Source organism: Xenopus laevis, chromosome 9_10L (genome assembly GCF_017654675.1).
Source record: "Xenopus laevis strain J_2021 chromosome 9_10L, Xenopus_laevis_v10.1, whole genome shotgun sequence".
NCBI lineage: Eukaryota > Metazoa > Chordata > Amphibia > Anura > Pipidae > Xenopus > Xenopus laevis.
This window is the reverse complement of record NC_054387.1, coordinates 52,951,767-52,964,460: the sequence shown is the minus strand read 5'-3', so window position 1 is coordinate 52,964,460 and position 12,694 is coordinate 52,951,767. Positions and strand designations below refer to the sequence as shown.

At 39.5% G+C, this 12,694-nt stretch overlaps 1 protein-coding gene across 3 annotated transcripts in view; it reads right to left on the bottom strand.

Annotated features, from left to right (window-relative positions):
* The window catches only part of LOC108701192 (putative uncharacterized protein MYH16), a 95,931-nt gene that overhangs the window by 31,594 nt on the left and 51,643 nt on the right, over positions 1-12,694 (bottom strand). For all 3 annotated transcript variants that reach the window (XM_018235494.2, XM_018235492.2, XM_018235493.2), the window contains 2 exons: positions 10,714-10,831; positions 611-738 (listed from right to left, as the gene is read on the bottom strand). In XM_018235494.2, coding sequence (XP_018090983.1) covers positions 611-738; positions 10,714-10,831 — 246 coding nt within the window. The remainder of the gene's footprint in view (positions 1-610; positions 739-10,713; positions 10,832-12,694) is intronic.

Here is a 12,694-nt window from a genome sequence, read left to right as displayed (position 1 = left end):
GTTATTGTCCCTAAAATAAACATGGCATGATAGTGTGCTGTACAGTACTTTGCATTTCCTGTGTGTGTTGATAAAAAGTAAGGCTATTTCTTGATTACATATGGCCTTCTATGAACAATTGTTATGGGCTAAGTTCTGCCTAGTACGTAAATCCTGCTACATCCATGTGCTACCAAAAAATGTTTGACTATTCGTGTTACCCATGTGCCCCCTATTTTGAAGCTTAAAAGCTTTTATTATGGTTAGTATGGCTCTCATTAATCCCATGTATATCATAGAGGATGTATGAAGTTCTACCTCAGACCTCGGCGTTAGCACTACTGTGCCTATCCCTGGCCTGCTAGGATGAATTTAAACGCTCCTGATTTTCAAATGTAAGGGCCAGGATAAGGCCTGGATTGGGAGTCAAAATAGGCCCTGCCATTCCAAGTACACAGAGGCCCAAACAGCCCCCTACCAGCCAAACAGCCCCCTATCAGCCCACTATATGGTACCTTTCTATTGAACCGTACAGCAGCCCCTCTGGCATTTGCCAGAACCCACAGATTGCCAGTCCGGGCCGGGCCAGGATGCGTTGAAGAAACATTTCGCATTGGAGAAACATTTTTACCTTAGATTCTTCATCAACTTGCTTTTTTAGCTCTTCAGTTTGAGATGCGAGTAGCAGCTTTGTCCGATTGAGTTGAGAAATCCTGTTTTCAAGTTCTTCCACTTGATGGGTCAAATCGCTGTTTTCTACTGCAATTATAACAAGTTTGTCAACATTTCTAAGAGAAAAAGTGGTGCATATTTATTTCTACTGCAGTGTTGACAGGAAAGAGTTATGACATTTTTAAATCTTATGCACTTGGAGACAAGTCCTGTTCGATGCCATCCCCATCACCCTTTATTTAGTCATATTACTGTTTCTATGGCCATAACTAGGGTAGGCTGCAGAGGTATATGTCTCTGGTTCAACTGAGGGGGTTGCAAAAGGAGGGTTACTGATTGACGATTTTGGGCGAATTTGTGCCGTTAGCGAAACACATTGAAGTCAATGGGCGTCAAAATAATTTGGATGCGCGCCAATTTCGATGCCTGCGACAGTTTTTATATGAGTGCCTATTTTGTCCAAATGCATTAAAGTCATTGGGCGTCCAAATAATTTTGACACGCAACAATTATTATGCGCGCGACTATTCTGATTTTTTTTTTTCACAGCAGTTTCGCAAATATATTCATTGGTGGCGAAACGCAGAGATTCGCCATGAATTTGCACCTGCCGAATTTATTCACCCAACACTAATTGACGGGTGAGTGGCAGGGGTGTAAGAGCAGACCAGGGGGGTGAGCAAACCAGGCACGAGTATTGTTTCTTTTAAAAATGTCCTATGCAACTGAAATGTTCTAAAACTCATGTAACAACCCCCTCCCAACAAATAGTGAAGTGTATGTCTACTATGTTTCCTACACAATATGACTCAGTGTCAGTGATCTAGACATCTGCTTCAGTCAACAACCTATAGCATTTTCTCTTCAGTCCTTTCTTGTCATTGTCAATCTCACATATTCGCCAGCAGTAATAAAGACAGATGAATGTATGGTAATATATGCATCTGCGCAAACTTGTCTTACGTTCTCACTGTCTGTGGTTATTAGGGATGTAGCGAACTGTTCTGCTGTGAACTAGTTCGCGCGAACTTCGACCGTTCGCGTCCGCTGAATGTTCGCGAACGTTTGGGAACGTTCGCATTTTGAGTTCGCGTTCGATTCGAATACAAGTCGTTCGACCATTCGACCATTTGAATTCCTTCGACCGCTAAAAATCAAACGATTTCCATTAGTTCGAACGATTGTAAGCATTCGATCGAATGAAAAGCATTCGATCGAATGGCTTCGATCGTTCGATTCGAATGAAAATCCTTCGATCGAATGATTAAAATCCTTCGATCGTTCGAATCGAACGATTTTAGCGGGTGTTCGAAGTTCGCGAACTGTCCGCGAACGTTCGCATTTTTTGCCGTGTTCGCGAACGCGTTCGCGAACACCAAATCGGCAGTTCGCTACATCCCTAGTGGTTATGATTCTGTGTTTGTGTGTTGATAAAGGGTAGGGACACACATCAAGGGCTGAATTACCGAGCCTCAGAATTTCAGAACTGTGAAGGGCTTAAAACATGATGCAGCTTGTGTTTGTGAAATTCAGATTCTGGATATTAAGGTGTGTAAAGAGGTAGTATTGAATTTCATGCATGGTAAAACCTCCATCGAAATCACCTTACAGCGACAAATATCAAGTGACTTCTCCCAGGTCAAAATAAGAAAATTATATTCAGTCCCGGCTTGATTCTGCTTGTTACACAGTTTGCCTCCTAATCAACACAGAAAGAAAGAGAGAAAATGTCTCTCAATAAACAGAAAACAAATGTTATTTTTCGCTGTGCTCATTCTTGTCACTTGGAGTTTGTATGAATCATAAATAATTGGGACACACATCAAAAAAGTGCTATTTGCTCAGTGTGATTATTTTTGAAAACCAGAGTTGCTGAAAAGTTGAGTTTTCAGGATGAATGTTTATTTCTTCCCCTGTAACCTTGTTATGAGCTAAAGGGGCCCAGCCTGAAGGTAATTTAGAATGAGATGTGGGGTAAGTGCTTATATGTGCCCTGGGTACCCCTGGAACTATAATAGGGTGACTGTTACCCCAATCTTTCTATATGTCTGTAACCTTGTTATGAGCTAAGGGGGTCCAGGCTGAAGGCCAGTTAGGGTGAGATTTGGGTTGAGTGTTTATTTGTGCCCTGGGTACCCCAGGAACTTTAGCAGGGTGAAGGTTACCCCACTGTTTCTATATATCTGTAATCTTGTTATGAGCTAAGGAGGCTCAGCCTGAAGGTCAGTTAGGGTGAGATTTGGGTGAGTGCTTATTTGTGCCCTGAGTACCCCTGGAACTATAGCAGGGTGACTGTTACCCCAATGTTTCTATATATCTGTAACCTTGTTATGAACTAAGGGGGCCCAGCCTGAAGGCCAGTTAGGGTGAGATTTGGGGTGAGTGATTATTTGTACCCTGGGTACCCCTGGAACTGTAGCATGGTGACTGTTACCCCAATGTTTCTATATATCTGTAACCTTGTTATGAGCTAAGGGGCCCAGCCTGAAGTCCTATTTGGGTGAATGCTTATTTATGTATTTTAACCCAAAAATAAGGAAAAACAGCAAAATTGTATATAAATATATAGGATTAATGGGAAATGTGTTCACTCCGTTTTACCTGTGAAATAAATATATACTTTTGCTCTGTCTTTGTTTGGTTTGTAATATTGATGTTTTATAAATGACAAACTCAACATAGATGGCACTTCTGGACAGGATTTATTGTAGCAGGTTGCTGTACAAAAGGCCCAACGCGTTTCGGATGAAATCCCTTAATCATCCCGAAACGTGTTAGGCCTTTTGTCCAGCAACCCGCTACAATAAATCCTGTCCAGAAGTGCCGTCTATGTTGAGTTTGTCATGGGATACAGTGGGGACACTGAAGACTGAGCACCTGGCAGGGGAAGGAAAAAGCAGTGAGCTTGAGCGGTCTTTACTTTTTAATTTTTTACTTGATATTTTATAAACTCTGCAACTTGATGACGTTTTCGAAAGTTCCCCTGAATGTGTCATTTTATCCAAAGATTGTATTTTACCCATAAATATTTGTATATTTTATATATGAATGCTGTTTTCATGAATCTTTATCCCAAGTTTCCAACTGACACCATCATGATCTCTAACAATTTTTTTTTATGTTTTTGCTGATACGAGAACGGGGGGAAACTGATGATCTTCTGATGCCAAAGTAATTTGGATTCATGGACGTATTGTATCTGAACGAAAACCAATACATCAGATTACTTTTTTTTGCATCAGGATGATGAACAAGCTCGACATCAGACAGGGGAGGCCAAGTTATAAAAATTAATGAGGTAAAGATGTTATGCATTTTCTTTTCCAAGAAATGACAGTACCGTATAAGTTATGGATTGGCCTTTCTGCTTCTAAATATAACATACTTGTCAGGGAACTGGAGGTTTGTTTGTTTTGTTTTTTGTTTTTTCATGAAAACAAATTACAGATTAGTTTGAATAGATAGAAGCTGAAATGTATTAATATAAAATATATATAATGGAAGGCTGCATCTAAAGCCTACACTTCCTCTACTCTGGAGAGACTTACGGGGTTATTTATCAAAATCCACATTTTTCTGATAAATGTATTTAAAAAAGTCTGAGCAAACTAGACCAAACAATGACCTTATTTATTATTAAAAAAGCACAATTTTAATTGGATCTGGGAAAAACTTGATAAACTAGAAATTTGAATCATACAATTTTTTGGATTGTTTTCCAAATTGCTCGATTTTTTCGAGCTTTTTCCTGAAAAGTCCTAATTTTTGTCCGAAAAGCCCAAAATAGTTTGAATTTTGGGCTAATTCCAGCGCAAACCACAGCAACTTCATATTCTAACTTTTTCCATCCTCGGGGTATAATAAATCTCAAAAAATTTAAGTTTACGTTTTTTTCCACTAAATCTTCTGATTTTATAGAAAAAAAATTATATTTTTTTCTTAGAATTTTAGAATTCAGACTTTAATAAATAAGCCCCTAAGTGTTTACATTCCCAGGGCATTTATTGGAATATACTAGTGGTTGTACTGAAATGTTTGCTTTGCATTTTGGATGCAGTATAGTGAAGACAAGGAACCATCATTGTTAAGGTGAAAAAGGCCCAGATTTGTGAAAAGGCCACAAAGGCTCAGGCCTAGGGTGGTAGAAGATCTGGAAGCAGCATGCTGCCCAATCACACCTGCATTGGTTCAGAAGCACTGGGGATTCACAGGAAATACAGGAAGTACTCTGGACCCGATGCTGAAAATTTGTGCATGTACACAAAGGAAGAGGAGGGGATGGGGGTGAGCCAAAGAGCCCATCACAATGCAAGACATAAAGCCACATTTAGACAGAATAGGGATGTGTTTAGTTTAGTGTTTTTCATTGAAACAATTGGAGGCAGATTTATCACATTTTTCATTTTTGAGTTTCTTTTATCAAATTCATAACAATTCGAAACTCTGAAATAATACATGTGCACTCATCTAAGAAAAACAACTTGAAAACTCCATCCCTAAATGAAAACTTGAAATACCGTATATACTCGAGTATAAGCCGAGTTTTTCAGCATCCAAAACGTGCTGAAAAAGTCGACCTCGGCTTATACTCAAGTCAGTGGGCAGTAGCTGAGATTGCAGTCACTTTTAATCATTCCTATACCAGCAGTTCGCTTGGGGAGAGACTGCAATATCACACAGCGCCCTCTGTTGGTTCTATGAAAGAATAACATTGCGCCCTCTGTTGGTTATATGAAAGAATAACAGTGACTGCAATATCACACAGCGACCTCTGTTGGTTATATGAAAGAATTACAGTGACTGCAATATCACACAGCGCCCTCTTGGTTATATGAAGGATTAACAGTGATGGCAATATCACACAGCGCCCTCTGTTGGTTATACGAAAGATTAACAGTGATGGCAATATCACACAGCACCCTCTGCACATGGTAGTGGGACAGTGGGACAATGCACACAGTAATCCGTTTGGCAATTCTCTGTCACCATCAACTTTGCAAAGAAGTCCGGTTGATCAGGGGGGGGGTCGCTTTGGTGGAATGTGCGCTGCTGGGAGACAGGGCTGTAGTTGTGTCTAGGCTTATACTCGAGTCAATACGTTTTCCCAGTTTTCGTAGGTAAAATTAGGTACCCCGGTTTATACTCTGGTCGGCTTATACTCGAGTATATACGGTAATCAATTTTGAAAAACTCAAGTTGGAATGTTGATAAATCAGCTCCTTAGATAAGTCTGTTCAATTTTGTATCATAGTGGTGTGGCCAGATTGATCAAATTACACCTAGAAATCTTTTTCAAAAAATATATGGGTTATAAGTATGGACACTTTCATCATACATAGCAGGAAATGTTGTGACACATAATGCGGTCCTTATGATAATATAAATGTTTTGCAGTGGGTTCTGTAATTTCCGTTTTGCTTTATATGGCTATTTTTGTGTTGACTTCTTAGTTCAGGGCTGTCCAACTGGCGGCCACAGAAAGTCTGCTGGCTGTGTCTGCTTACCATGTGTAAGCTTTAAAAGATATCACTACAGAGATAACTGGCCCCTGCATTGTTTAAAGGGATCCTGTCATCGGAAAACATGTTTTTCTCAAAACGCACCGGTTAATAGTGCTACTCCATTTCTCAAAAGAGCAAACAGATTTTTTTATATTCAATTTTGAAATCTGACATGGGGCTAGGCATTTTGTCAATTTCCCAGCTGCCCCTGGTCATGTGACTTGTGCCTGCACTTTAGGAGAGAAATTCTTTCTGGCAGGCTGCTGTTTTTCCTTCTCAATGTAACTGAATGTGTCTCAGTGGGACATGGGTTTTTACTATTGAGTGTTGTTCTTAGATCTACCAGGCAGCTGTTATCTTGTGTTAGGGAGCTGTTATCTGGTTACCTTCCCATTGTTCTTTTGTTTGGCTGCTGGGGGGGAAAAGGGAGGGGGGTGATATCACTCCAACTTGCGGTACAGCAGTAAAGAGTGATTGAAGTTCATCAGAGCACAAGTCACATGACTTGGGGCAGCTGGGAAATTGACAATATGTCTAGCCCCATGTCAGATTTCAAAATTGAATATAAACAAATCAGTTTGCTCTTTTGAGAAATGGATTTCAGAATTCTGCTGGAGTAGTACTATTAACCGATTCATTTTGAAAAATTTTTTTTTTCCCATGACAGTATCCCTTTAATCAAATTCAGACTGTAATCCCCTGTATTGTTCAACCCGATCTAACTATGTTACAATTTATGTATATACACTCTCCATGGGTTCAATTTTTGACTCCTATAGGCTTTATTGGAGAGGTGTTCATGGTGTAACAAATGTTATCAAGCCTCCATGTCACTGTCATGTGAATGAACACTAGCAGAGTGCCATTCCAGGGACCCCTCTCTTTTACTCTCTAGGTTTCCCTTCCTCTGGCTGGCTTATACAGCTCCAGTAAGCTCCCTCTAACCTACACCTGAATGCTCTCAATTTCCTCGTTGGGACAACAGGCTGTCCTTGCATCCACAGTGAGGCACAGAAGGGTTAAAAAAATTCAAGGTCCAGGCAAAGTCCCCTACCAGGTTAAGAGAATATTGCTGCACATAAATCTCCTCAGGAGGACCGATTGCAGGCCAGGGGAAGTGGATCTGAGCCCAGGAGGGGCATGCATCTTACAGAAGCAGAGCAACACGTTTTACCAAATAATATTACAGTATCTTTTTAAGGTAGAAGCACTCTGGAAAATCTGTATGCATTGCAGCATGCTCCTGCTTTACAGCCTTAACCTCAGTAGTGGCCATTTTTGTTGCAGGGTAATCTACCATTTTGAATAAAGCATCTTGAGTTTTGTGCTTACAAATCAGACTCTTCTCTGACTTGTGAAATAAATCTCTCTACCATATTTGCATTTTCCATTATTTTCCATGTGAGGCAAATAGTACAGAAACCAGCAGAGGTCTGGGCTGGGGAACCTCATGACTGGACAGAGCAGCAATGACCTTGCTTCTCTATCATTTGTCTCTTGCTGAAATTGAACCGGTTTCAAACACTGGAGGATTTTGTTATAACTTAAATGGTACGTATAAAAGTAAAAGCTTTTTGCCAGAGCAAAGGGGACTGAAGAATTGTACGTCTGAAATCTCTAGGCAGTAGTGGGTGAAAAATTTGGGCAATGTAATATGCCTCATTTGTTCTTAAATAGTTTGAGTTATTGTTTTATTGCTCCACCTTATGAACTGTTTTATCTATTTATTAATTCTGTTTTATTGTTAATTATGTGTCTAGAGGACAATCTGTTGAAGCAATGATCCTGTACAGGTCTATGGAGGAATAAAATACTTTACCACCTGGTAAAATTAAATATTGAGAGAAGGGAGCATCCTTAACTGAGAAAGTTTTGGAGGTATTTGTGGATAACAAGCTGTGTACCTCTAGACTGTCTTGCATAAAAAAAAGTCAACTCAAGGGATGAAAAACTACATTTTCCTTTTTATAGGTCCCTGGTATGGCTTTAACTTGAGTATGCAGTGAAGTTTAGGGCTCCAGTCCTTAAGACATATGTTAATGAGCTGGAGAGAGTGCAGAGACATGCAACTACACTGGAACATTAGTGGACATGAGTGACAGATAGCGGAGATCTTTTTTTTCTCATAAGAAGAATCAACAAACCAGAGGCCCCTCTTTAGATTTGAGGAACTGAACTTTCATTGGAAACAGCATAGGAGGATCTTCACAGTGAGGACAGTGAGGTTGTGGAATATACTGCCTGGTGATGTTGTTATGGCAGATTCTATTAATGCTGTTAAGAATGAATTTTTGATTTTTGAATCTGCATTGTGTACAGAGTATACAGAAAGGTCTGTATAAGTATATGTATGCTGGGGGTTGAACTTGATAGACTTTAGTCTTTTTTTGTAACCCAAATTAACTATGAAACATCACACACAACCTTAAAAAAAAAATTCTATGGTATAGAAAGAATATTTAGGGGGTTATTTACTAAAATCCGAATTAAACTCATTATTTCGATTATAAAAAAAACTACCAAACTCCTATACACGATTATACCTTATTTATTTATTTTTTTTTAAAAAAAAAGCTTGATTTACTCGGTTTGGGTAAAAACCCGATAAAATCATGCAAATTTTTCCAGGGTTTCTTCCGAATCGTTAGATGACCTCTGCCATTGACTTATACATAACCTCGGAAGGTCTGAGATGGTAGAGTTTCGGATACCGGCTTTTTTAAAAAAAAAAAAACATAAAATTTGAGTTTTGCCCGAAAAAGCCTGACCAGATAAATTCAGAGTTTAGTAACCCCCTTAGTGTCCATAACGTCCAACCCCTCCAAATGAAAACCCAGCATCCATACACACACCCCTCCCTACTTTCACATAAATTCTATATACCCATACCTATGCTAACTATAGAGCTTAGTATCACAATAGCCTTTGATATTATGTCTATCCAAGAAATCATCCAAGCCACTCGTAAAGGCATTAACAGAATCAGCCATCACATCATCACCCAGCAGTGCATGAAGGTATCTTAAAAGACAACTAAAACCTAAGAAATTAATATGGCTAAAAATACCATATTTTATATACTGAACTTATTGCACCAGCCTCAGGTCTTGGCTTCTCTTTGGCTTAGCAGCAATGATCCAGGACTTCAAACTTGTCACAGGGGGTCACCATATTGGAAGTGTCTGTGACACTTAGATGCTCAGTGGGCTTTGAACAGCTATAATCTTAGGGGCCATTGCAAATTTTCCAGCAGAAAATGAGGTTGGCCTATAATACAATCTGATAATACAGGACAGGTTTTGCTCCTTGCGAATCTTATTACATATCCCCCTAAGTGTACTGTACATTTTGAGTGGGTCCCTAAGCTCAGCAAGTGACAGCAGTACAGAGCATGTGCAGTGAATTAGCAGAAAAGAAGATGTGGAGCTACTGGGGCATCTTTGGAGACACATATCTTCCCTTCTAAAAGGTTGTGGTTGCCTTGGGCTGGTACAAAATTTCAGAACATAATGTACACCATTTCTAGCTACTTCTTTAGTTAAGCCTTAGTTCTCCTTTAAAGACTGAACCTCTGTGGTAGTCATGCTTTAACAGTGGGAACAGAAAGTAGTTCACAAATGGAAAAAAATGTCAAAAACCTAGAAAAGAGAGATGCTCAAATGCTCTAGTATATTCTCTTGTTATTCCGCACTTATAATTTGTGTTATCCCAAAGACCAACTGGCAAATGTTTAACAGTTTTAATCGCCCAGCAAGGTGCATGACTGCTCAACCATTCTGCTTTGGCCTGTTACATTTCCTAAATTTCGATCTCAAGATTATTGTAGGAGCTGTACAAACTCGTGGGGCCAGATATGCAGGGCATTGAATGTATGTAAATATGTAAACTTGTTTCATTTCAATGTGATTGTTTGTAACTGTTTCCAAGCCTATGTAAACATTGTCAGGTTAAACACTTACTAGAGCCCACCATAGGTATACGTGATGAGCAATGGTGAGTTGCCAGTCCGGGTTGTTTACCAAAGCCTAGTAAATTAGCTCATGTTTGTGATACATGGAGCAATGTTATGAAAAAGTCATTATAAGATTAAGGTATTTAGGAAGGTATTTACTAAAGCTTGAGTTTATCTCAGTTTTTTTATTAAAACAAATTCGACCTAATGCCCATCTACAAATTTAATTCATTTATCAATAATTGTTCTCAAAAAAGTTGGTGCGAAAAAATTTTGCAAAAATTTGTGCGTCAATTCGAATCGTACAACAGGTACGACAGGTTTCAGATGGAGTATTTTTTTATTTGGATTTTTAGCAGCTTTGGGGTATAAGACATTTCCAAAAATTTCTAGGTTTTTTTTCCATAAAAAAAGTTTTTCACTTTAAAAACAATACCAAAAAAATTGGAGGTTTAATAAATGGGACCCTAACTATTGCCAGGCCTTTTTCATTGTAATTACTATTATTATTACAAATGTTGCAAGAGCCATAAAGTTCATTTCTCTTGTTCGTTACATATTTACTGCCTCAGAAATCTGTACAAATGATGTGTAGAAGAAAATACATACCTAAAAGCTTGTTCTTGGAATTATTTTGATCTGTGACTAATTTTTGAAGCTCTTCGTTTTTAAAATTTGCTTCTGAAAGCAAATCTTCCATCTTCCGGAGCTGGGCATCACTACTCGCCTAGCCAGAAAAAAAGCAACAAATAGGCAAATTAGACAAAAATTACCATTTTGAACACAGAACACAAAGCCTATGATTAAGGGATACAATCCCGAAACGCGTTAGGTGGTACACAGCAGCCTTTTCCCAATAAATCTATCCAGAAGTGCCGTCTGTCTGCAGAGTTTTTGTAATAATAAATGTAGTCCCTTATATGCAGCGGACTGGGCCAGCGGGACACTGGGAAAAAATGTGGTAGTCCCCTGCCCTCATGGGCCTCCGCCGGCCCAGACCCGCTCCCTGATCGGCTGGCCCTCCCCAAAAAATTATATGTGGCCTGGCGCACCGGCGCTCCTGCATGCGCGGAGGCCCCAGAAGTTTGGAACCCGATGGGCGCCCAATGCTCCAGTACTTCTCTGCTTATATGTTTAAAATATTATTGGTTGGGCCAGCCCAAAACCAGGCCTGGACTGGGAGTCAAAATAGGCCCTGCCATTCCAAGTACACAGAGGCCCAAACAGCCCCCTACCAGCCCACTCTATGGTAACTTTCTATGGAACGATACAGCAGCCTCTCTGGCATTTGCCAGAACCCACAGATTGCCAGTCCGGGCCTGCCCAAAACCCATGGATAGGTAGGCTGGATAAATGACACATCCAGGCGGTTGCACTTTTGAATCCCTTACGGTTCTTGCCATAGTAAACAACCCCTTAGGATTAAAAAAACATGCTGGTAACATCAGAGATGGGTGGGTGAGTTACAGGTTTATAAATGATGGCAGCATGGCAGGCCAGTCTGGTAGAGGCTCATCAGGTTGGAAATTTCTCTTATCATAGACAAAATTATAGAATTAATCACTGGAGGAAAGGAGATTTCACATTCAACACTGAAGGGTTTTCTTTCTTTAATAAGATGCCATGGGTAATTAAATGATTCAAGGTGAAACCATAGAAAGTGATAAATCTATGCACACTCATGTAAAAATAAATTCCTTGCACAATAGTTTCAGTTTAATGAAGATGTTACATGTCGCACAGTGAATCACATAAGGATGTTTTATAATGTTTTTCAGGCTAATATTTCAGATTTCTTATTAAATATCATCAGTATCGTGTTTCCTCCACTCCATTTCATGCCTCTCTGACTCCAATTGCTTTTGTGGGTCACTGAAATGTTACAATTCCCTGCACTGCCAGGCAAAGTGTATCCTGTCCTCACAGCTTCTCAATTACAACTGCGGTGCTCGCACGTGCGGACATTTGAGATGACGTTGGAAGTAAGGAGTCATTTGTGTGCTGATATTCATCTATGCAGTGATGTATTACAGAGAGACATACCAAGGGCGCTGCTGGTTTTAAAAGCTTCTACAATAATATTTTTCTTGTCTATGAAAACACTTTCATCACCGACGCTCTACCCTTTAGAAAATGATTGCGTAATGTTTCATACTTTAAAATATTGATAATATTATTGGTCTTGTCCACTTAGTTAAAAATCTTTATATTTGTTTGACCTGTATAGAAAGTGAACCCTGGCATCTTTGATAACTTTACCATCTGCTGAGAACTACAGATTTTGTGTTAAAGGTGCATTATGGCTTATCCGAGAGCAACATCTTCTACTGACTCGAAAGCCAGATGTTTAAAGGCCTCTCCTTTATTAAATATGGGCATGACTATACAATGAAACAATTCACACTCAGGATGTGACCAAACACATGCAGTATCGACGGCCTGGAGACTCTAAAACAATGCTGGCCAAAAATGTGATCTCTTGGTTGGTGACCTTGTGATCTCTTGGTTGGTGACCTTAAAAACCCAACACGGGCATCATGGGCATCTCCATGAATTCAGTCTTTCCATATTTTACATTTTAAAAAATTCA